The sequence below is a fragment of the Rissa tridactyla genome, chromosome Z (assembly GCF_028500815.1).
Source record: "Rissa tridactyla isolate bRisTri1 chromosome Z, bRisTri1.patW.cur.20221130, whole genome shotgun sequence".
Lineage (NCBI taxonomy): Eukaryota > Metazoa > Chordata > Aves > Charadriiformes > Laridae > Rissa > Rissa tridactyla.
Window position 1 is genome coordinate 85,180,186 of NC_071497.1, and position 23,689 is coordinate 85,203,874.

The 23,689-nt window shown below is 50.2% G+C and overlaps 1 protein-coding gene across 2 annotated transcripts in view; it reads left to right on the forward strand.

The window, feature by feature from the left end:
• Positions 1–13,480: 13,480 nt before the first annotated feature.
• Positions 13,481–23,689, forward strand: part of LOC128902603 (NAD-dependent malic enzyme, mitochondrial-like) — a 36,470-nt gene continuing 26,261 nt past the window's right edge. Inside the window, exons 1-2 of one of the 2 annotated variants that reach the window (XM_054185889.1) lie at positions 13,481–13,610; positions 20,841–20,971. In XM_054185889.1, coding sequence (XP_054041864.1) covers positions 20,864–20,971 — 108 coding nt within the window. In that variant the 5' untranslated portion in view covers positions 13,481–13,610; positions 20,841–20,863. Of the gene's footprint in view, positions 13,626–20,840; positions 20,972–23,689 lie in introns of both variants that reach the window. The other variant, XM_054185890.1, reaches the window with a different exon arrangement.

The following is a 23,689-nucleotide window of genomic DNA, read 5'->3' on the forward strand; positions in this document are numbered from 1 at the left end:
CGCCGGGCTGGCTGCTTCTCCGTGGTTATCGCAGTAACTATTTCAAAATCCTGGGGCGTTTCTGTCAGTCCCGCTGGCACTTCGGGAGGGAAGTGGAGATCGATGGAACAGCCTGAACTCAGCCAGGTCCGGTTTATAAAGGGAGGTTGAGCTCCAGGATGAGGAACCATCCGGTGGCAAACGGGGCCGGGTGGTGGGACAGGAGTTTCCGTGCTGTCACCCCACCGCTCACGGAGCGAGAATAGGGTGGCTGGATGTCAGAGGGATGGGGTGAAATAGGTGGCGAAACAGTTTAATAAAGAAAAATTCCCCTAAAAAATAGATGCTGTCTGCCCCCAAATCCTGCTGGCCACTGTTAACTGCTTCGGTGCCAGCAGGAGTGCCCAGGACAGAGCCAGAGTAAAAAAACTCTTGCCCCGCACAAGTTCGGTGCTGCATCTCCCCGTGTGAGGAGGAGGAGAGTGAAAACACACTGCCGATGGGAGATGGGATGGGGAAGAGAGCACGTGAGCACGCAGAGGTGATGAAACCTCCCTGCTGAGCACTGACGTGCACTAAGGGAAGAAAATGTTTTCAGCCTGAAGCATTTTTGCTCTGTTCTGCAAGGCACCTGTGCTCACGAGTGGCTGGGTGCCAGGGGGGGGTCGCTGGTCATCCCGGTAAGTCCTCCTCTAGAACACTCGACAGCGTCGCAGGAGGTGGAAGATGAAAGGGAACACGCCATGTGTGTGAACTGGGCTCAGCCAGGCACAGCAGATCGTCTGTGCCCATGTGCACGTATAGAAATACACGTGTGTCACACGCTGAATGCCCGGGGGGGCCTCTGCGCCAGGCCTCTGGATTGGGAAGGTTTGTTTCCACCCTTATCGTTCCGTCTTTCCCTCTCATCGCAAAGCTCAGCCACATCTCTTCAGCCTCCTTCGCCCCTGGAGATGTGAATTCCTTCTCCGTGATGAGAGCTTCTTGGCACCATTGTAGGAATAAAAACACACGGAGCCCGGGATACCACAGGGGATCCGAGCTGTCCACATGCAAATCGTCTGCTTTTTCCGCCTGCTGGAGGTGGTCGATACTCGAGTTATTCTATCCCAGAGCGAGTAGCCCATATTTTTAGGAGTTTGATGAGCCTAACCATGGTTGTGGATGGGCAGCATTCGCATCCTACGGCCATACCACCCTGAGAACGCCCGATCTCTGTGATCCTACCAAGGAAGACTCACCAGTCCCCCAAGCAGAGACTGCTGGGGAGGAGGAGACCTTCAACTGAGAAGGTCTCCTCAGGCTCAAGAGCCAATCGTTTGGCACAGATGGGTGTGAGGAAGGCCAGGCAAGGCAAGAGGGACGTGCGGGCTCCTGCTATCTGTCCGGTGTAGATAAACATTCTCCAGGGAGGTCTAGAAACAAGAGACAATCCTCCTGGAGACAGTTAAAAACGATTTGGAGGGGCCTCCGGATTTTCCTTGTGTAATCCCACGCAACTGGCCGTTGTGAAAGGAAGGAGGAAGAGAAGCCTCTCTCTCCAGAGGAGATGGTAGATGACGGTTGTTCATCACAGGCTGAAAAGGCTGTCACTGCAGCAAAACCAGGCCTTACGTTTGAGTGCTTCTGCGGGTAATTCAGCGTGGTCTCTGTGGTCCCACCAACCGAGGTAGCTCATTATTCTCTCCCTACAAAAAGACGCAGAGAAATTAGCTTTTCTGGCCAAAATTAGCAGCAAATCAAGGGCTCACGTCGCCCATGCCACCTCAGCCACTGTGCATCTCATCCTGCTGTCTGCTTCTGGAGCTGCACCCCACCACCTTCCGAGTGCTGCCGGAGCCGGACGGGCTTTGCCTGGTCTGGGTGAGCTTCTTCACCCTTCCGCGGCAGAGGGACAGGCTTGGCTGGGAATAGAGACGGTCCTGGCACGGGGAGCCGTGCCTCTGGAGAGAGCTGGCAGTGGCGGTTTATTTGTGCATCCAGCCCTTAATCCTCAGCCAGGCTGTGCCTTCCCTCAGTCTCTGATGGAAAAACAACCGGGAAACTGAAGGCTACGGTGGCAAAAATGTCAGCCCCTGAGCTGCTGAGCTACAAACTGAAATATTTAATCACAGAGCTGTTTACAGAGGGGCAGAACAGCAGGAGCCTTAGTTTCTTCTTTTGGCTGTGACTTCTCTGTCTCCAGAGACGCCGACTGACATTTCGCAATGACTGAACCGGCTCATTAAAAACCAGACTGGGGGCAAGACCTGTTTGTCATCTCTCCACCGGGCGAGGGTCCTCTCCCGCAGCAGGTACTTTGTTGCTCTAAATGGTGTTCCTCAAACCCACAAACACAGTAGGTGCCAGTAAACGCGAAGATCTTCCATCCTCTCGCCCGCCGCTTCGAGTGGTTCCCCCAGGAGCTGTGTGGTCTCTCTGTGCCGCTGCGTCTTCAGAGAGCGTCACCGTTGGAGTACTCGGTTTCCATTAGCCAACCCTTATTTCCCAATGTGGTGTTTGGAAGGAAGGCAGAGCGTTGCTCTGGGACTCGCTCTGCAAACTGCTCCTCCCTGGTCTGCTGAGCGCCCAGGGGTAAAATCACCCCTGCTCGGTGTGGGGGTCCGTAACCCCATCTGTAAAATGGGAGGATAAAACCTCTGGATGACCAGTGGATGAAAAGAGTGAAGTATCCTAGGGTTTTCTTCTCCAATTGTTAGGTTTGTCTAGAATCATAGAATGGTTCGGGTTGGAAGGGAGCATGAAAGATGATCTAGTTTGGGGGCAGTGAAGTTATCGTGAATGGGCTGAGTGGCAGCCTGCAAGGAGCCCACCTCCTGCACCAGCTCATCCAGGGGATGAGCAGACTCCGAGCTCACGCGCCTGAGTTACTGGCTGAGGCTCCTGTTGGACCTCTGGACCTGTTGGGCCAGAAAAGAGCCAGGATCTGAGAAAAGAAGGGGTGGAGGGAGAAATGAGGGGACAGAGGAGGCCAAGGGGGTGGAGAGCTGAGCGCAGATGGAAGAAGCTGAGTGGTGGCTTCAGGGGCTCCCACCAGGTACTGGGGGCCTGTTTGCATCTGGAGTGTCTGGGGTGCCGTGGGGATGGGGTGCAGGACCTCGGCTGGACAAAGGTCTCCTTCAGGAGATGGACGTCCCCAAGCCGGGGCTATTGCTTTGGAGGGCAGCCCTTTCCCAGACACTGGGCAAGCGGGAAGAATTGTGTTTCCTGGTTAAAAGTCTGTTTGACTTCGGAGCTGTGCAGCTCTGGGAGCGGTCTTAGGCGAGGACGGACCGCCCTCTGCAGGGGAGCGGATAAAAGTGGGGATCCTGGCCTTTCTCACTCACCGCCTGGAGGAAACCCTACGGGATCAACCCCACAGGGGACTCCAGCTGATGACACCACCCAGGGGGGTGGTGGTCACCCTGCTGTGACCTTACATCCTCCAGCAGACTTCCATTTTTAGTACCGGTGATGCGCAGGAGAGCCGCAGGGCGAGGGCGTACCAGCGGTCGGTGATTTGACATCGAGCTTTTCCCCCTGCAGGGAGAAATAACCGGATCGCACCCATTCGGCCCGTGTGTGAGCAGTGAGGAGCGGCGGTAGGTCTGGGGTTGTGGGGCGGTGGGCGTCCCCCGCTCCCGTGAGCCAAGCCGGGAGGTGCTTTGCCTTGCTGAATCGCGTCTGGTAGGTTTTCTCCAGCCAAGTCGTTAAACACGTCATCGTCAAGCAGGTCAGCAGAGTCATTTCAGTCGACAGGGATCATTACTCTTGCGCGTTGTTGCCTGCGTGCATGTGGCTAAGCACTTTGGTCGCCTGGGTTGGTGTTTAAGCAACGGAGGGTAGAGCAGAAAAGGGAATTACGCTGTTTCTGGTGACCTGGGTCCACACTGCACAGGCGCTGAGGCCACCTGGATGGTATCGATGTGTCTAAAAAATATAAATTCCCACCTTCGCCTTCGACAGTACATTCGTGGCACCCTCTGACAAAGAAGGCGGGGAGGAACCTCTTCCCCTGTGGGGCTGAACTGATAGGCGTACCTGCTAAATTAGGTGGTTTTTCAAACCCCAGGAGGCTCACGCTTTGCAGCAATATTTAAAAAATCATATTGGAGACTGCCTTTTCTCTCACAGAGAGAAGCATGTGATTTATTAAGGGAACTCAAAAAGTCCGAAGCTTTCTGAACAGTAACCTGGTGCTGCCACCGGTTTGCTCGCTAACTTTGCACCGGCTCCCCAGATAACTGGGATAGGGATAACGTCCAGCTCCCATTCACGTGAGCTTGTCAGCGGTTGAAAATGTACAATGTCTTGCTGTTCAGGCCTTTGGGTGCACTGCTGGGAAGTAAAGTACCCAAAAAGCAACACGTACCGCTGCTAACTCTGTGAGTATTCTCCGATGGCTGCAGTTCGGAGTCTGTGAGCGGCTGCGGGTGAGGGCGGGTAATGAACGGACTCTCCTGGGCTCAGTCATGCAGAAAATACACGCTGACCGCAGCGCCCGATTCCAGGCTGGCCACGCGCTTTCCTCGGGGACTCGGGGGACCGCTGCGGTGAGGGCTGGCATCTGGAGGCTTTTGCTTCTGACAGCGTCTAACAGCTTCTGCTGGCGCTTTCCCGATTAGGGGCTGCCAGCACCTTTTGTCTTCAACTGACTCTTGGAGCGGTGGAGGAACAACCCCGAGAGCGCATTAAATGAGGACATTAAATAACGTCAGGGGTGCAAAGGGACCCCAAATCCCTCCTCGGGACAGAAGGGACTGCTCGAGCCCGCAGGTTGGGCAGCCTAAGCTCGAGTCCTGCAAAGAAAAGGGAGCAAATCCTCCTGGAAGACGTTTCCAAGAACCTGAAGTGGATAAAAGTGGTCAGGAACAACCGACATAGCTTTACCGAGGGTGAATGGTTCCTAACAGCTTTCTGTGATGGCTGTATGATGGCTTTCTTCTCTGGCCAGCAGGCTCAGAGTGGAGGTAAGGTCTGTGGCTTCCGCAGCTCTCTCTCATGCCTTTCGGCAGCGGCTCCATTCAGGCTCAGCCCACCTGAGCCTCGGATTGAGGAAAATATGCCGAAACTGGGAAAAACCTTGCTAAGCTCAATAGGGCAGAATTTTCAAGGGACTCAGGTTCCCTTGCTCTCAGAAGAGAGAAAAATCTTGTTTGTGAAAGCTGTCAAGAATCGGAGACTTCCATTCACAGCAGCGCTGATGAAATCTTGATGGAGTCAGGTTCTCTGTAATTTAAACTGCAGAAGAGCTTCTGAATAAGTGCCAAAGCTCGCTTTACAGCAAAGGTTTTGTAGCTGGCTCATAACTCTCTATCCGGATATCTCATAACTGAGACGTCTGACACGGTTCCAAATCCAGATGTCTGCGCATTCTGGAAAGCGATACGATGCACATTCGATGTAAAGGGTTTATGGCTTTTATTGTTTGCACGAGATGTGAAAACTCATCGTGTAATTGGTTCTCTTTGATCATGTTTCTAATATCAACCCTCTCCTGCCGGAGGAGTTAGATTTTATGATTCAGCTAGCGTTACGTGGCCAGTGAGAGCACATGTCGAGTGACTTGAAATGCAAAGGGGTCCAAGCAGGACGTAGATGTAACGTTGTGGGTCGGTAGCTTCAACACAGCTTTAGCAAGTCCCATGGGTCGCTTTGCCCTCAGCAATGTTCAGCAGGCAAATGGGAGCTCCAAAGGCAAAACGTGTTTCTCTTTAGCGCCAAGCTGGTGCTCTGCTTGTCAGCTCATAGTCTCTTTTCTCACTTCTTTCCTAGGAAACTAAGTTGATTTGCAGCGGTCAGGATGCTTGCCTTCGCTAGCCTTACAGAGAAGTCAGGCTGGAGATAATCACAGAATGTGTTGGGTTGGAAGGGACCTCTAAAGGCCATCTAGTCCAACCCCCCTGCAGTGAGCAGGGACATCTTCCACTAGATCAGGTCTCTCAGAGCCCCATCAAGCCTGGCCTTGAATGTCTCCAGGGATGGGGCCTCCACCACCTCTCTGGGCAACCTGGGCCAGTGTCTCATCACCCTCATTGGAAAGAACTTCTTCCTAATGTCTGATCTAAACCTGCCCTGCTCTAGTTTAAAGCCATTGCCCCTCGTCCTAGCGCTACATGCCCTTGCAAACAGCCCCTCCACAGCTTTCCTGTAGGCCCCCTTCAGGGACTGGAAGGGGCTCTAAGGTCTCCCCGGAGCCTTCTCTTCTCCAGGCTGAACCCCCCCAACTCTCTCAGCCTGTCTTCATAGGAGAGGGGCTGATATTGTGCTAACAAGTACAGAAAATTCACTCTCTGGCCTCTTAAGCCAGTACGATGTGGAGACCTATGGAGGTTAATGGATATTTTTTTTGGCAGGTCTCTCCGTTATTTTTGTCCGTCACTGCCGTATGGAGACACAAGCACACTGTTCTCATCAGAGATGTTTCAGGTCCGAGACACCAGTGTAACTGCCTGGGATCCCAGGCCGAGAGCATGGTGCCCAACAGTTTAAAGCAGAAGCAAGAGTCATCGAGCATGTGCAGAGGGCTGATGGGACTCACCCTTTAACTTACTCCTTTCAGGTCTCGCCACTGGTGCTGATCAGCCCCCGTGAGGTCCGTTGCCATTCTGCAGCACGCATACACACCGTATTAGATGAGCGAGACACAGAAAAGTGCTCTATGCTGGTTTCGAGATATTAAATCCAGATGCAACATCACCAAACACTTACTGGCGGGGTTAGACTCTCCCCTGAGGTGTCTGAGTGACACCCCTTTCCAATTTAACAGAATGGGATTTTAGGACTTCTAAACTTCCAGTGAGTTTAGTGTTACGTTTTTGGTGGGTATTATACCCACTTTGGTCAAATAAAGGCAGGACAATCCCAACTTGATATATAGCGAGCGATCAGAAGAGGGCAGTCCTCCCCCTCTGGACTTGCTCTACTTTATGCTTGAATTCGTGGACTCAAAGGCACCAGCTGATGCTGCAGCCTTGAGCTGATGTGGTTACACTGGTCGGGGATGTGGATATAGATCCAGCCCCTGAACAACAACGCTGCGCTGGAGTCGGTCCCACCGCCAACACAATTCTATCAAGGCTTTCACCTGACTTGCTGTTTTCACTGTGGAGCTGCAAGTATGGAATATCTGCGAGGGTTACGTTAGTCCTCGACCCCCTCCTGGATAATCACGCAAAAAGGGAGACAGAGCGATAAACCATTCAAGCCTCATGATGAAAATTAATTGGTAACTGCTGCGGTTAAAGGAGACGCGTTAAAGACACGAGGTTTCTCTCCTGAGCCTAAATTGCCAGCCTCGGTTTGTGCCCCGAGTCCTTCTGTCCTTCTGTCAAGACAGATAAGGAGTTCAGCCGCTTGAGAAGACATATAAGAAACGTGATGTCCAGGAAGACGATTCAGAAGGGCAGAGGTAGGGTGCTGTAGGTGACCTCTGGAAGAAAGCTCCCAGTTATGAGAATGGTGTAGGAAAAGGTCACTGCGTGTCTGTCCCGAGCGGAGAGCTGTGACCACAGCACATATAAACCTACCTGGTTTTAGTGCAACTCATACAACTAACGGCAGCGGAGAAGAGGAAGGGGTTTACCCTGATACCCAGCAGAAAAGTCGATTTATTAAGGGATGAAGGCACCAAAAAGGCTGTGGCCTCCCCCTGCGAAGGCTGCTCCGTGTGGTGCCTGTGGTGCCTGCTCCAGGTGGGCAGCTTTTCCTTTATAGCGCACTTGTTTCTGCCCTCACCACAGCGGACGGCTTAATTCAGGAGAGGGAAGTCTGTGCAAACTGCAGCCCTACCTTCTGCTTGCTCTGTGGCTGAAAGCGGACTGAAGAAACCGAAAATTGAAGGAAGCGGAGGAAGAACCAGAAAAGCGAGATGAAATACTACCTGGTCAGACCTTCTCGGGTTTTGTCACCACGTCCCTGGCCTTTCGGGCGCGCGGCAGAGCGGAAGCAACCGATGATCTGAGGTCAAACGGGTCAGCAGCCTGAAAAGAGGCCCCAGGTCAAAAGCAGAGAAAGTAAAACATGAATTAAAAAGCAGCAAGTGCCAGACCTGTTAGGGTACAATGACAGTTATACGAGTCACCGACAAAGGAACTCGTCAGAGCTGGGGAGGGGAGGGACTTGTATCCACGCACACCAACGCTCCCTAACTGGGATGACTTACGTACGGACATATGTTTAAGCAACGTCATTCCTAATCAAGACAGGTTTAGCCGCAAAATGTCCCCAGGAGCCGGAGCTTTATCCTCGACGCTGCGAAATCGTTAGCGCAATCCCAGGCGCAGTTCTGGATCGGGCCAACTAGCGTTTTCCCAAACAATTGCTGGAGACAGTGTGGGAATTAGTGCGCTATTCCCAAAAATACAGCCTGCATGCGAACGTTGGTTTGGGTGGTAAAACACTTGAAGAGCGTGGATGCGGGCCGTTCCCATGCGAGCTGGTCTCGTCTCAGAGGCAGGGAATGGTCTGGACACGTTTGACTGCAAAAAGAGGCCGCATGAGGAATTTTAAGCAGAATAACTTTAAAAGATAGAAGAAAATTACTAGGCAGAGGCAGAATCAAAATCATGGAAACAGCGTAAAGGTAATTAGCGGTGTCGGTGCTCTAAAGGCGTAGAAGAGGTGAGATTTGTGCAGAGAGTAATATCTTCTAGTGGAATTGTTCTAATAAAAGATGCTATTTTTCTCCACAAACCTTGCCTTGAGGTAACCATCATCTTTACCGCCTAGTGCCTGCTGTCGTCTCGTCATGTAAGTGAGAAGAGTCTGTAACGTCGTGTTTAATACGAGGATTAGTTTAACCATATAGTTAACCCTCGGCACTTTATAACAGAAATAAAGAGTGGAAAGCGAAGATGCCAGTTTTTATCAAGCTGCAGAAAATTTCTTCCTGAGAGATGGCTTGTCTGCCAGTCTGCACCGTAAAAAAAATTCTGAGATTGGGGGTAGATAGAAACTAACGCGACTGCTTAAATAATTATTTGTTCAGTAGCTGTGTAGATCCAGCTACGTTATCGGTGGGTTTGTGGGAGTGACAGCGTAGGTGTTGAGGCAGCACCGAGAAGGGAAGGACAAGAGCCCTGGAGCAGAACAGAGAAGTGACTTATTATTATTTTTTTTAATTTACATTAAGAATCGGGGATATAAAAAACCAAGAACACCCAGTCCAGCTCTGGTGGTGTTGCTTTAAATAGGATATTTGAAAAACTGGAAATGTTACAGAAGGGAGAGACAAAATTATCTCGAGGATGGGGGGGGAAAAAGTCTTCTGTTTGATTTATCAGACAGACTCGGTACAATCTGTAGGGTTCATCACGAGAAAAATGCATCAGGAAGTATCTGGCAGTGGTTTAGCAAAGAGAGCAGAACAAATAGCAAAGGATCAAACGTCTAGGAAAAGTTAAATGGGAAATGCAGCACGGTTTTAGGAGAGTGGAAGTGATTCAAGGAAACCGCCTTGTTGTATACCTTCCAACTGCAATCGAACAACTTTTGGGAGCCGCGTTTTACTTCAGCACAAACCGCTGGCTTCCTCTGAAGGGGAACCCCAGTAAAACGCAATGGCCTGCGACGATAGTCGAATAAACTCCTGTTGTATTAGACATTTCTAAACGAATTCGCGCCCCGTAGCGAGCGAGCTGTGACACTGCCCGAGGCTGGTCCTGCACAGCCGAGAGAGAGAGAGCGAGCCGAGCCGGGGCAGTCGGCTTTACGGAGCCAAGGAATGCCAAGGGCTTCCAGTTGTTCTCTTGGCAACAGCAAAGCAACAACATCACGTGCGCCAAAAGAAACTCTTCTGTGTCGAGCACCAAATATGGCGATAAAAGTCCTCAGGAGGAAGAAGAAACGGCTCCTTCTCTTGTTCTATAGCACAGGCGGTTGCGTGAATTAGCTGTAAATGTAACAATCGCTGGGTGGCTATGTAGTAGCATGAGATGGAGAACAGGCTTGAGAAAACAGGGTCCCAACCTATGTGGGACCCGGACGAGGGGATCGAGGGCACCCTCAGTTGCAGATGACACCAAGTTGGGTGGGAGTGTCGGCCTGCTTGAGGGCAGGACGGCTCTGCAGAGGGATGTGGACAGGCTGGATGGATGGGCCAAGGCCAATGGCGTGAGGTTCACCAAGGCCAAGTGCCGGGTCCTGCACTTGGGTCACACCAACCCCATGGACGCTCCAGGCCTGGGGCAGAGCAGCTGGAGAGCTGCCCGGCGGACAAGGACCTGGGGGTGTTGGTCGACAGCGGCTGAGAATGAGCCAGCTGTGTGCCCAGGTGGCCAAGGAGGCCACCAGCATCCTGGCCTGTGTCAGGAACAGTGTGGCCAGCAGGGCTGGGGCAGTGACCGTCCACCCCTGCACTAGGCACTGGGGAGGCCCCACCTCGAGTGCTGTGTCCAGTTTTGGGCCCCTCACCATAAGAAAGACCTTGAGGGGCTGGAGCGTGTCCAGAGAAGGGCAACGGAGCTGGTGAGGGGTCTGGAGCACAAGTCTGGTGAGGAGCGGCTGAGGGAGCTGGGGGTGTTCAGCCTGGAGAGAAGGTGGCTGAGGGGAGACCTTCTCGCTCTCTACAGCTCCCTGAAAGGAGGGGGTAGCCAGGGGGGGTCGGTCTCTGCTCCCAAGGAACAGGCGATGGGACAAGAGGAAACAGCCTCAAGTTGCACCAGGGGAGGTTTCGGGTGGATATTAGGAAAAATGTCTTCCCCGAAAGGGTTGTCAAGCATTGGAAGAGGCTGCCCAGGACAGTGGTGGAGTCACCATCCCTGGAGGGATTTAAAAGCCGGGCAGACGTGGTGCTGAGGGACATGGGTTAGTGGTGGGTTTTGTCAGTGTCAGGTTGATGGTTGGACTCGATGATCTTAAAAGTCCCATCCAACCTAGACGATTCTATGATTCTATGATATGGCATTGCTGTCCATATCGATCAAACATAAAGCCCCTTAGGACTCCTTAGGAGAAGCCAAGTTTGGGTTATCGGGTAGCTGGCGTCGCCCCCGGATGCTACAAGACCGGAGTTGCATCAAGGCGTGAAGCCAGATCGCCTCTCCACAATGACCTGTCGCTTGAAAAAGGTTTGGTGGGTTGGGGAGTGAATGGAACTGACGCCAAAGAGCTGCCGGGAGCAAACGCTGGTGCAGAAGCAGCGGGTCTGCTCTGCAGAAAGGAAAGCTCTCCCCCGCATTAAAAATCGTTGCTGGGAGGTTCAGACCTTGCGGCCCTGCCAAATCCCGTTCCCTGGGGTGGAGGTTTTTCTCTTCTGGGACTAATTACAACGCAGCTTTCAAAGCCAGTCACTCTTTCACAAGGGAGTGTTGTGCAGTATTATTTCAGCAAGGCGGTAGCTGTTCGTTAGATACATTGGGCAAGATCCTCAACCAGCCTGAAATGACACGGGTTTACAGCGATGCTGATTTATGCCATCCGGGTACGAAGAAGTCTGGCGTTTTTAAATACATTTAATTTGGGGCTATTTTTATCCAGGCACAAAGTCATGACCTTGCGTATTATTTTAGCGGTCATCTCCTTTGTTTATAGGTGCAGCACCACGTTATTCAGAGACGTTTCAAAGCCATCGCAGTCACGCAGCAGAACATGCACTTCATGGCAGGCCTCAAAATCACGATTAGAAGAGGAGGTTTTGATTAAGCGGGTTTATATATTTATTGTTACAGTTACTATAGCAACCCTGCTGCTTTTAACCACACAGTGCTCATTAGTACATCTAACAATTCAGATCGCGTTAAGTGCCGGCAGAGAATGAACAGCCTCACAATTTGCAACGCTGGAAAACACCTCAGCGTTTGGGCTGGAGAGGAGACGGACGGAATCTCAGGTGGGCTGAGTGGTCCCGTTTTTATCCCGTCGTACCTTCCCTCTCCAAACACCGTCAAAGCTTAGCAGGGGAAGAGCTAAGGACAAACAGCCCTACGTTATTATGAAAAAGATGCTTTTTCAGGCTGCGATTCTTCTCCGGGCCTGGCAATTTTAGTGCTGACCTGCAGCATTAGCTGCCTCGCCATCGTCTGCCAAGTCTTCTGTTTTAATCCAAGGGTATTCCAGCCCTTCAGGCTCCGTATGGCAACACAGGAGACAGAGGTTATCTCCTCAGCGTTGTTACACGGCGTGTTTTGAGGAGCCCTAATCAGTGCAGGGATCCCGCACTGTGGCCCCAGCCACTGGGAAGCCACATCCATCTTTCTTCAGGCAACTCTACCCAGGGGGGACCACGTCCCCTCGCCAACAAGAGATGCTGCTTTCTCGTTCCTGCCTCACCCTCCGCCCCAGCGTGCTGCCCCTCAGGAGCCGCAATCGCCGGCCATCCCGGGTGCCAACCTGGCCGCCCTCACGGTCCCTACCCCCTCACAACCCTCGTCCCTTCACGGGCCTGACAGCCCTGTCGGGGCCTCACAGCCCCGGCCCCTCGTGGTCCTCTCATGGCCCCGGCTGCCCTCGCGCTCCCCGTCCCTTTGTGCTCCCTGTTCCCTCACGGCCCCCATCCCCTCATGGATCCCATCCCCTCACACTCCGCTCACGCTCCTGTCCCCTCACAACCCGCTCACACTCCCTGATCTCATCACACTCCCCTCATGTTCTTGTCCCCTCACAACCCGCTCACACTCCCTGATCTCATCACACTCCCCTCACACTCCTGTCCCCTCGCGGCCCCGTTCCCTCACAACCCCGTCCCCTCACACTCCCGTCCCCTCACACTCCTGTCCCCTCGCGGCCCGGTCCCCTCACACTCCCGTCCCCTCACAACCCCGGTCCCCTCGCACTCCCGTCCCCTCACACTCCTGTCCCCTCGCGGCCCGGTCCCCTCACACTCCCGTCCCCTCACAACCCCGGTCCCCTCACACTCCCGTCCCCTCACAACCCCGGTCCCCTCGCACTCCCGTCCCCTCACACTCCCGTCCCCTCACAACCCCGGTCCCCTCACACTCCCATCCCCTCACACTCCTGTCCCCTCACAACCCCGGTCCCCTCACACTCCCATCCCCTCACACTCCCGTCCCCTCACAACCCCGGTCCCCTCGCACTCCCGTCCCCTCACAACCCCGGTCCCCTCACACTCCCGTCCCCTCGCGGCCCCGTCCCCTCACAACCCCGGTCCCCTCACACTCCCGTCCCCTCGCGGCCCCGTCCCCTCACAACCCCGGTCCCCTCACAACCCCGGTCCCCTCGCACTCCCGTCCCCTCACACTCCCGTCCCCTCACAACCCCGGTCCCCTCGCACTCCCGTCCCCTCACGCAACCCCTGGCCCCGCCCCCTTTCTTCAGCCCCGCCCCCGGGCCCGCGCTCCTCGCCCCGCCCCTCCACGCTGATTCGCTGTCGCCCCCCGGCCTCATTAACATATAACAGGCCGCGCCCGGCCCGCCCTCCCCTCCGTCGGGGCGGGGAGCCGAGGGAAAGGAAGCTCATTGGCTGAGCGCCGCCGTCCGCTAGCGTAGAGAGTTCCTTTTCATTGGCTGCGATGGATTGTCAGTCATGGGGAACGCCCCGCCCTCCGGGGTGTCCCTCCCTGGTGCCTCCTTGTTTGCTCCATTCAGTGGCGGGTACCGAGGCCGACGGAGCTCCGGCGGATGGGAGCTGCTGTTGCACAATAGAAACGGGTCCTCGGCCAGCATCACTCAGAGGGCAGCAGCCGCAGGAGGAGGTAGACCCCGTTCTGGTAACCATTTTACAATTGCAGTGGCGTGCGAAAGGCCTCTGTCTCTTTACCAACCCGTATCTTTGGGGGCGTTTTCTCCAGAGCCTCGACCCTTGCCGCCTTTCCTCCTTTGAGTGCCTCCCCCCCGCCTTCGAAACCTCTCCCCCGGCTTGTTGCCGGGGTGAGGAGGGGGCGTTCGCTCCGTGCCCCGGCCGGCCGAGCCGCCGAGGTGCGCGGCGGGCAGCGGCGGGGCCGGCCGGGCCCCTCCCGCCCTGAGGGGGCACGAGGCCCGTCCGGCCGCGGGGAGGGGGATGGCGGCAGCCCCGTCGCCCTCGCTCCGGTCCCTGAAGTCGCACCAAAGCGGCAGCTCGCCCCGGGGAGGCCCCGGAGAAGTCCTGGGGCTCGGCCTGCTGCCGGGAACACCCCTCTTCTCCGGGGGTGGCGGAGGCCGCCCGCCCGCCCGCCCGCCCGCCCGCCGCGGCCCTCAGCCCTCGGCCCCGGCGGCAGGTGGAAAACACCCGGGGCGGCTGTTTCTCTTGGGAGGAAGCAGGACGTGGGCTGCCGAAGCCGTGCCAGGGGTGCCTGTTTACCAGCTGTCAAAACGGGTGACAAATTCAGCCGCCGCCTTCCAAGAACCAACCCTACCCCCCCCCCCCCCCCCCCCCGATCCGACCCGGGTAGCAGCTCCTGAGGGGATGCTCCCCCCAAAAACTCCTCAAATTCAGGGCGCAGCGGCTTCTGCATCTCCTCAGCCTTGGCCAATGGTCTCCTTTGCCGACTTTCAACCTGCGGTCAACTTTTACGGCGTGGCCCTAAAAGCTAGAGAGGAAAAGTTGGGAAGTAGAGCTGCGTTCAAGAGGAAGCACCGTCAGGCTGCCTGGTATTTTTAGAGCTGTTCTCTGCGGTCCTTGGGTTTTGCCTTTTGGCCATTTGTTAAAAGAAGTGGCTGTTTGAAGTGCCGCCGTCGCAGGTCCCACGCTCCCCTTGGCCTCGCTGTGCCGTAACGTTAAATGGTACAAGAGAAGATACTGGTCCCTGTGTATCTTGGTGTATTGTGTCATGGCATGAGTCTCCTAACTGCTTGGAAAAACCCAAAAACATGCAGCAGTGTTGGTAAAGGGCTGATAAAAAAGGACAGTCTTGCAGCCACGCAAACTATTAATTATTTGGTGGTTTTGCAGTCTTAATTCCAAAATGTTAGTAGTGAACAGCAAAGGGAAATTATCTATATTATGTGTATAAACACATGGGTAATACAAAGAGCTGGGCAGAATATGAAACTCTGCAGGTAATCCGTGAGTGTGTGCAGCCAGCAGTGTCGTAACGTGGTGTTGGCTCTATGAGACGTGGTCAGCTCTGTAGATATTTATCCTGAGCGTGTATTTTAAAAAAAACGTGTGCGTTACAGTCCCAGGGCAACACTTCTGATAATCCTGTGCGGTAACATTCTGAGTCAGCAGCGTGAGTGCAGGCAAGATTTGAAGCTTTTTCTTCTGCAAACGAAGGAAGAAGCTGTCAAAATGCGTGGTAGTGTGCCGTGCTTGAGTGAGTACTAATTGAATGTTCCTCTTCACTGCTGGTGGCAGCACCTTTAATGCAACAGAAGGAAGACTTTGGTGTTACTTGGGCTGGTAACTAATTGCGTGCGGATAGTTTTTCAGCTTCTTCTGTAACTTAAGCAGGATTTCTTTTTTTTAAAAGTCCTAACTGTAGCGCACTTCAAGGTTTCTAAGTGGCTGACAGGCTTCTACTTCACCTGATCGGCGCTAAATAAGCAAGCAGCTCGGTTTCAGCAGTTGCTGAGAACATCCTTGTTTCTCTCTCAACTTACAGCCAAAAAAATCCATGTTTTTGAACTGAAGAAAACAACCCTAATGCGGAGGTAGACCAGTTCTCCAGAATAAAGCAACAGCGGCTTTCTGTGTATTTCTACAGTCTTGATTCTGCAGGATAATGCCTTTGTCCTGCTTACGTAGATGCGCTTACCTTTGCTACCACGAGCCCTCCCAGTAAGACAAATGGAGTAAAATCAAGAACGCGAATACACGTTGTCATACTAGGCAAAAAATACTGCTGCTGTGGTTTCCATAGTACAAGATAATGGACTTTCTGATGCTTGAGAGAAATATTTAGGTCAGATCCATTAAGGTATTCAAAAAAAAGCTCTCTGATGTTGTGTGGTAAGAGCTTTTATGAACCAAGACTCCAGCACGAAACAGTTTAGTCCCACTTTCTAGTTGTGCTGTGAGAAGTTTTCTAATATTTTAAGTTAAAGTAATTCAGAGAACATATGCTCTTTTTACAGAGGTCTTCTGAAATTGTTCTCATTTGAACTCACCCAAGCATGCTTTATTTGCTGAATGTTTCAAGCCTCAAGTTGTGAACTTACTTTACTGAACACTGGACTTTTCGCTTTGTTGAATTGGTTGCCTCAGAATAAGAGGGAAGAAAAGTAGTTTCAGTACGTTGAAAATCTGCTTCCAAAATGACCCGCTTACCGCTGCCAAACATGTTATTAGGAACACCTCCCCATATGATTGTTCCTTTTAATCTGCAGATCTCAAGGTACCTTAGAAATGTCCTTTAAAACGACAGCTCGGGACTTTCCTGGGAGGAACCTGAAATACTATTACCAACGTTTCTATTAACTTCCCTCAACAGTGTGTGGTCAGCTCAGGGAGCCGGAGGTGCTGAGTTGCTGTGCAGAACCGCGTCGCTCAGCTTCGTCTCTCTGCTCCTTCCTCCGCACACGTAGGCGCTGGGGTGCTCCCGACGTAAAATGGAAGAAATGTCCCCCTTCTCCCTTGCAGGGTGGCGGGTGCAGGGAAAGCTTGCTTTCTTTAAGCAAAAGTCTCACTGGGAGGCACGTTTATAGCTGGTGCTTGCCTAATGCAATAATTTTAGACTGCTTTATCATTACTGAAGTGATGAAGCCAGCTAGCGTGTGCCTGGTTTGTGTCATGCTTGGGTAGGCAAGGCTTGTCTGTTTATTTAAAAAAAAAATAAAAAATACAGTGCAATGGTGCATCCACACCAGACTTGGGATAGTGCAGACTCACAGAATAGATTGTTGTGGGTATGTAAGAGAAAATGTTTGTTGGCCCTAGACCATTAGTACTTAAAAAAAAAAAACCAAACACAGAAGCAACTGAGGCGAGAAAGGTTGGAAAAATCTGTGAGGCCTGTATGGTCTTGAATTAATAACGCCGGTTTCTGTTAGTACGCAGGTAATTTCTGTACATGAAAGACCAGAACTATTCATTTACACAGTATTGCAGAAGTAGTTGAAATATATTTATGTTTAGCCATCCTTCAAACCGAAGGAAGACCTGCAGAGTCATCAAGCGTAAGTTGCTGGCCACTAAGAGATACTCCTCCTTAGTGTTAAGGTATGATCCACGAGTCAGCCAGCCCGTGCACTAATTGAAGCAGACCTTGCTTTAATTGACACTGAGCTTCCTGACTCTCTGAGCAATATAATTGTACCTTTTAAAAGTATGATGAAACTTTCCCTTAAAAGTAGCTTTTGCAATTGAACAAATCCATAATCGCAGCAGCAAAACGTTTGCTCCTAGATAAGGGCACTTGTGTAGTATTGGTAATTAGTTTGACCTGGCCAGATGCCTCCTGATAAGGCACAGCAGAGAGCTGTCATCTGGTATGCTGAAGAATTTAATTCTCTTAAATTGTGACACAGCATGTATGTGGTAATTAATCAAAAATTACCAGTTGTATTGGATTAAGTCTAGTGGTGCGCCACAGTCTTGTTAAGTCGAGTCCTTACCTTTGTCAAGTACTAAAAGAAGAAAAGAAATCCTTGCTCTGGTTGTGCTGACACATGTTTTAGCAGGAATTTTATTCCTCTTTCAGTTCCTCCGCTTTCTTCCCAATTCCTCGTCACGGGGCATTGCGCAACCTCAGTCCTCGCTGTTTTCACATCATTGTAACCCTCCGTCTTTCCCTCGGTTGACATCCTTCCCCCTTCTCTATGAAAATCAGCTCTACTTTTTCTTATGCTTAAAGTACACAACCATCTCAAGCCTGGCCTCTCTTTAGATACCGCTTCTACAAAATCCATCATAACGACTGAAAAACCTTCCCGTAAAGCAGCACAACCCAGCCTTTTCGTGTCCTTGACACCAGGTGTTGGTTTGGGGACCTTTCTTGCAGACCCGTCCTTGCAGTTTGCTGCCTGCCTGAAATGGGGCCGGTAAATACGAGGATTTGTGTCCCTTCGTCCTTTCCCATGGCGCCAGATGAGAAGCAGAGCTGCTTATTTGCTGTAGTTGGAACATGCTGCATTTAAAATATTTTTATTGTCTGGTGGGATCTTGCATCTGGGAAGCTGTTAGCTGGAATCCCAGACTCCTGGTGGGAGCTGGTTTTTATGGCTACCCCAGTGCTGCATCTGGCTCAAGCCACCCTGTGAGCATCAGCTGGGGGTGAGCAGAGGCAGCCTGGGGGCTCTGTTTTAAAAAGCATTAAACGACTAGTGGCATGGATAGATGCAGCCTTGACTGTTAATTGTAAGGGTCCTGTGCGTGTATTCTTGAGGAGGAATTCGGACTTTTGATGCAGAAGGACCTGGGCAGATGGGTGGCTTGTTCTTGCCAGCTTGGTGGCCAGGAGAGCCCAGAGAAGAGAGGGTGGGTGAGTCATGGAGGGCCACGGCCACACGGGCAAAGCACAGAGCTCTTGGCACTCCTACAGAGGAGTACGGACAGGGGATGGGAAGGGCGCTTCCTTTGTGGTTTCAGGGTAAGTTATGTTGAGTTCTGGAGGCAGATGCTTGCTAAAAAGGATTTAAAAGTCTGCGACAAAAGGAGTTAGAGATGTGCAAGATGGGAGATGAAACAGAAATAGGAAACAATTAGACGAGAAGGAGAGCTCAGGACTGAGTAACCAGTCAGGTTTTCTGCTGGGTATAAATTAACTGGGATCGTATGTCTTGGTTCTAAAGAGAGGGACTGAATGGAAGACACAGCCCGATTCCTCCCACGTGCTGATAATTCCACCAAGAGGATCGTTTTAGGTGCTGGTACGACACGTCAGAGGAGAGGAGCAAGTCTCCTCTCTCACAGAGAAGAGAAGAAAGAAAAGATTTGTAAGATTTGAATCACACCCCTGAAAAGTGTGTGTCTGTCTGTGTCTCTTGTTGATTAGAGAGTTAATTGACAAATTTAGGAGAAATCTGGGCCACAATCTTGTTTGGTTCTTAAATGCTCATTAATTGCAATGAAGCAATTTAAATTTAATTAGAGTAAGATAAGGTGTGTTGTTTGGCCTGGTTTTTAATTCCTTGTTTAAGGTATTTGCTCATGACGATTTGAAGCCGCCCAGACACCAGGCTGATGGGATGCGGGCTGAGGTTTGCTGCGACTCCGTAATCACAGATCACTTTTGGCCTCACGTGCGCGAGGAGATGGACTCGCAATTGCGTAACGATGGCAAATGAGCAGTCAGAATTAAAAACAGTTCAGACTGAATTTGCCGTTCCTAAAGGCTGGTTGTTTTGCAGCACAAATTGAGTTTTGCTTATCTGATCCTGATTTTTCAGCTGCCCTGAGTTCTGGCAGACCAGCTGTGTTTAGTCCACCGCTAGCTGGTTTAGGGAGGAATTATCATGTTAAAAGCAACATTTGTTTGTAGTGCTGGCAAGGCTTCCAATGGCCCTGTCTCCACACAGTAAATTTATGTTCTTTACCACAAAACAACTAAACACATGGGTTTTGAGTGGAGCTTTTTTTCAGTTGCAAGGCCTAAACAAACAAATAAAGGAGGAGAGAAAGGGATCCTGCTGAATGTCAGCACTGCTTTCCTCCACGCTTTTTAACGGGTAGAAGAGAAACTCTGATATCGAACTGTTGCTGAAAGGTATTAAATGTTTGTATGTTCTTTTAACGCTTCGAAAGATTTTGAAGAGAATCATCAGATTGTAACTTGTAAGATCAGTCTGCCATCGTGACAGTTGATTATGTGTAGATTTGATTATAGAAAGGTCTTCTAAAGTATTCAGGCTATATTTAAGATAATGAAGTTTTGTTCCTTAATCTAATTTTGGCTTCCATCTGGAAGAAATTAAAAATCCAAACCATTCCTTAAAAATGTCTTAGACATGCTTTACTGTCCTTGGATGTGAACACAGAGCAGGGCCGGGGGATGATGGAGCACTGGCTGCAGGGGTTCCTTGCCGTGCTGACCCTTGATCTCTGCCTTCCTCCACTGGCTTTCTAGGCCTATTGCTAAATGGATCTATTTTTTTCCTCTCCCCATGTCGGGATTCTGCATCTGAGCTATGTACGTCTGTCCTTTTCTGTCCTGCTGTCTTCATGAGTCTTCATAAAGGCCATGGTCCTGTGTAAGGTCTTGCTGTCATTGCTGTTGTCTCTCTGTGTTGGTGAAATCGTGTTTAGAGACGAGTCCGGTGCGCGTTCCCTGGTGGTACTGCGTTCTACAAGCATGTAATGAATGATAATTTCTGCACCAGAGAGCTTGCAATTAATAGTTGAACAAAACGGGTTTGAGAGTGATTGTCTCTTGGTGAGATTAAGAACTAAGCTTTTGAGTGGTACTAACAATTTTTTTATTTTGTTAGGGAAACATACCCTTTATTGAAAAGGATATATTGTCCCTGAAAATAACCTCCTTTAAGATTTGGAATTTTAAAAATCTAAGCAAGAATTTTTGACAATTTGAATTCTACATTTTGTTCTAACCTGGTTTTAATATGAAAATAGACTTAGTTTCTTTCCTTTCTGTTGTCCAGGCCGCAGGATTTCGTTGTCAGAAAGCTATTGGAGAAACTCAGCCTAAATGTTCTCGCTGCACTAGCCCAAGTCGTTCTGTCCTCCCTGGTATTTGCACTGGTGCCAGTTGCATGGGTCACCACAGAAGGTTAATATTTGCCAACAGCAGTTCTGCTCTGGGTTTATGGTGCAGCTATAAGACAATACCTAGTGAATGCTGGCTGGCTGACTGCAGCCCACAGCATAATGCTAGTTTACACTGGTGTCCCTGTATGCTCTCTCCACTCATTCATGTGCTCCCGCTGTTGTAAAACCTTCCTTCTTTTTCTTCCTCCTGGCTGCCACAAGGCAATTTTGAGTTATTATCACGGTGTTAGAGCTAAGAGTCTTATCTAGCATGTACCTATTTCTTTCACAACAGAAGGCCTACAAATATGAACATTAGTTCCACTGCCTCTGTATCTGAATGATTTTTTTCTCCTTTTCCCAGGTGCAGTATAAAAACACCCCGCCATGTTCTCCCGACTACGAGTAGCTGCCACTCCCTGCGCGATGGCACGTCGCAGCGCGCATACGAAAGAAAAAGGCAAGCCACTAATGTTAAACCCACGAACAAACAAGGTTGGTACTGTGCGATTATCAAATATCTTATCTTCATCCGGTAATCGTCCAGCGGACCTTGTTCCAGGGTTAAACCACCTCCAGGAGGTGTACTGGGCCACAGCCAAAAAAGGGTACAGAAGATGGAGGAGTCAGTGATCGTTTCAAGTTTACTGCCTGGACACCTACAGTACAAGGACTTCCAATAACACCTTCTCCTTCTGTCAGCCTGCGCTTCCCCTGGTCTGCTGTGGTTCACACAATCGATCCTGCTGCTTCCTTCTGCCAGATGAAGGGTTGCTGATTCTGGTTGATTACTGGCTTAGTTTTTGGTCTGGTTGAGTTGAAGTAAAGCTTTAGCAGATAGGGAGTCTTATTTCATAGTTTGCAAAAGTTAATTCTGAATTCAGTCTTGCTAGTGATAGAAAGTGTTAGTCTCTTTGTCCTAGTCCTGGCTTTTTCCTGCAAGACTGTGAACTGGGACTGAGCCATATCAGTAAGAAACATCCTTGTGCAGAGAGTCGGACAGAGAGCATCTAAAAATAAGCCTTGAATGGAGCTAGCTGGGAGGTAGAGACGTTATGTAAATTCCCTGCATCGGGAGGAACTTTTCCTAAGAAAGTATCTTCTTTTCCTTCACAAAATTTTTCTTATTTCCACAACCCCATCCCCAATCACTTTTTTTCCCAGAGTAGTAGCTGCCTTCAGGAATATTGAAACAATTAATGTGTAAACTAAAACTAGTAAGAAATGAGATGGGGACTTTTGGTAGCTGATCCAACATGTCTAAAGTGGCCAAGAAAGGTGACAAATCTAGCTGCCTCTGACAGGGTATTTCCTGAGCAATGGAGTTATGGAAGCTGGACTTCCGTAGTTTTACCTTATATTTTTAATGTCTGGCTTTTCTCCTCTTCCCCATTCTCTGATTTTATTTTTTTTTTTCCTTCCTGTAATGCCTTATATGTCCCCTTCACTATGTATTTCCTTCCCTTTCTTTTCTGCCCGTGGCCCTGACTCCTCCTCTCTCTCCCACTGTCTTCTCAGCTCCTTTCCATGTCCCCTGCCACTTTCTGGATGCAAAGAAGCACGTGCTGTTATAAATTGGCCAGCTGGCAAACCAGACACATAACCCCGAGCCTTTCTCTCGTCAGAAGGGCTAGGCTGGCTCTTTCCTCTGCACAGCACAATCTCTTTTTTTCTTCTTTTCTTTTCTTTCTCCCTTTCTTTTTGTCAGAATTGGAAGTTAACCAGTGGGCTCAAAATATCTGGGGAGGATTAGGAACTGCGAGCTGCACCTCCTTGTGTCCTGCCCATAACTACAGGGATGTGTCTTTTGGCAAAAGTGGTTCCTAAGTGTCATGAAAAGAAAGGAAGAAGACAAAATACAGACCTGCGGTCGTGTTTCCGACTGTTTCTTGTACGGTATAGTGTAGTGTGAGATGCCTTGATACCGCATGAATGCGGGGTGCGTGTATATAGAGAGAGCTGTAGAAGTTAGAGATTGGCTGACTGCAGAAATAAAATGAGGATTGCCACGTTGGGGTAGGAGAAAAGAATAGATCGGTGTGCTTTGTCAAGATCAGATTATCTCGAGACTTTTCCGAGCTATAAACACTTTGACATGCCAGTGGAAATTATTTCAAGCCCTGTAAGCTATTCCAAGTGCTGATTATGCAACCGTGTTCAGAAACAAAAACAATAGGTCATTTCTTATTGTTTTTCTAGTGGTAATATCCTTCTAATTTTTTTTTTTTTTTAAGCCTGGAATTCTCTGGTGGACTGAGCACAATGCAGTATTTTGTGGAGGTCCTTTTTTTGAGGAGGAGGGAAGGGCAGAGAGCTGCTGATTAATAGCAGTTGATTATTTTTTTTTTTTAAATTTTTTAATGTCTCCAAGAAATTACACTTGTGAGAAGAAAAAACTTTCCACGTTTGTTCGGCTTTGTCTTATCAGTCTGTCGTTAAGGCTGCCACCTGTTTGAATGGATCTGTAAGCAAGTGAAGTGATACCGCTTGATACTGGATGCAGTGTCTGTGTAGAAATGTATTTTGGAAATTCAGCAGATAAAGAAATGAGTGACTAAATACACAAGGTACTTCACCCTTTGTGTTTTTCTTGCCTGCAGTGTCTCATATCATATACAGGCACAGATAAAGGGCTTTATCTCTTGCTGGCAGCTTGTTGAGATCATCATTTTAGAACTTGTGTTGCTTATGCTTAGTTTTTACAGTCCCTATCAACTCTCCAGAACATTTGGTCTCCTCTGATGTACGTGGGCCCTAAAATAAGAACTGCAAGATGGCAGCATCACTAACAGGAAACCACCCTTAGTCTGCTCCTGTTCTTTGCCATTGGAGTATTTTTTTCTCTTGCCGTTTGGGGTTTTCTTCCTTTTCTTTCCCATCCTTACCTGTCCCCTGCAGGTGTGGGCTACACCTGCATCGGCTGGTTTACATTTTTATGTTTGAGGGCCAACTTTCCAAGTGTATTTTGTCAGGGGAGCTCATAAAAGGTCATGAGCTATATCAGTAATGCCCTTGCTGTTGCAGCCAAACAATTGCAGAACATATTTTGATTGCATTGCTGGCATCCATGTATATTTACAATCTTCCATGATGTTTGATTTCTGCTCTGTGACAGGGATTCCAATTACAGTTAATTGTCTTCAGGACCTTTTATTCCGCTGGAGCTCCCTGCTGTGCCAAAACAGGATTTTAAGCTTGTTGGGCGCTTAGAAC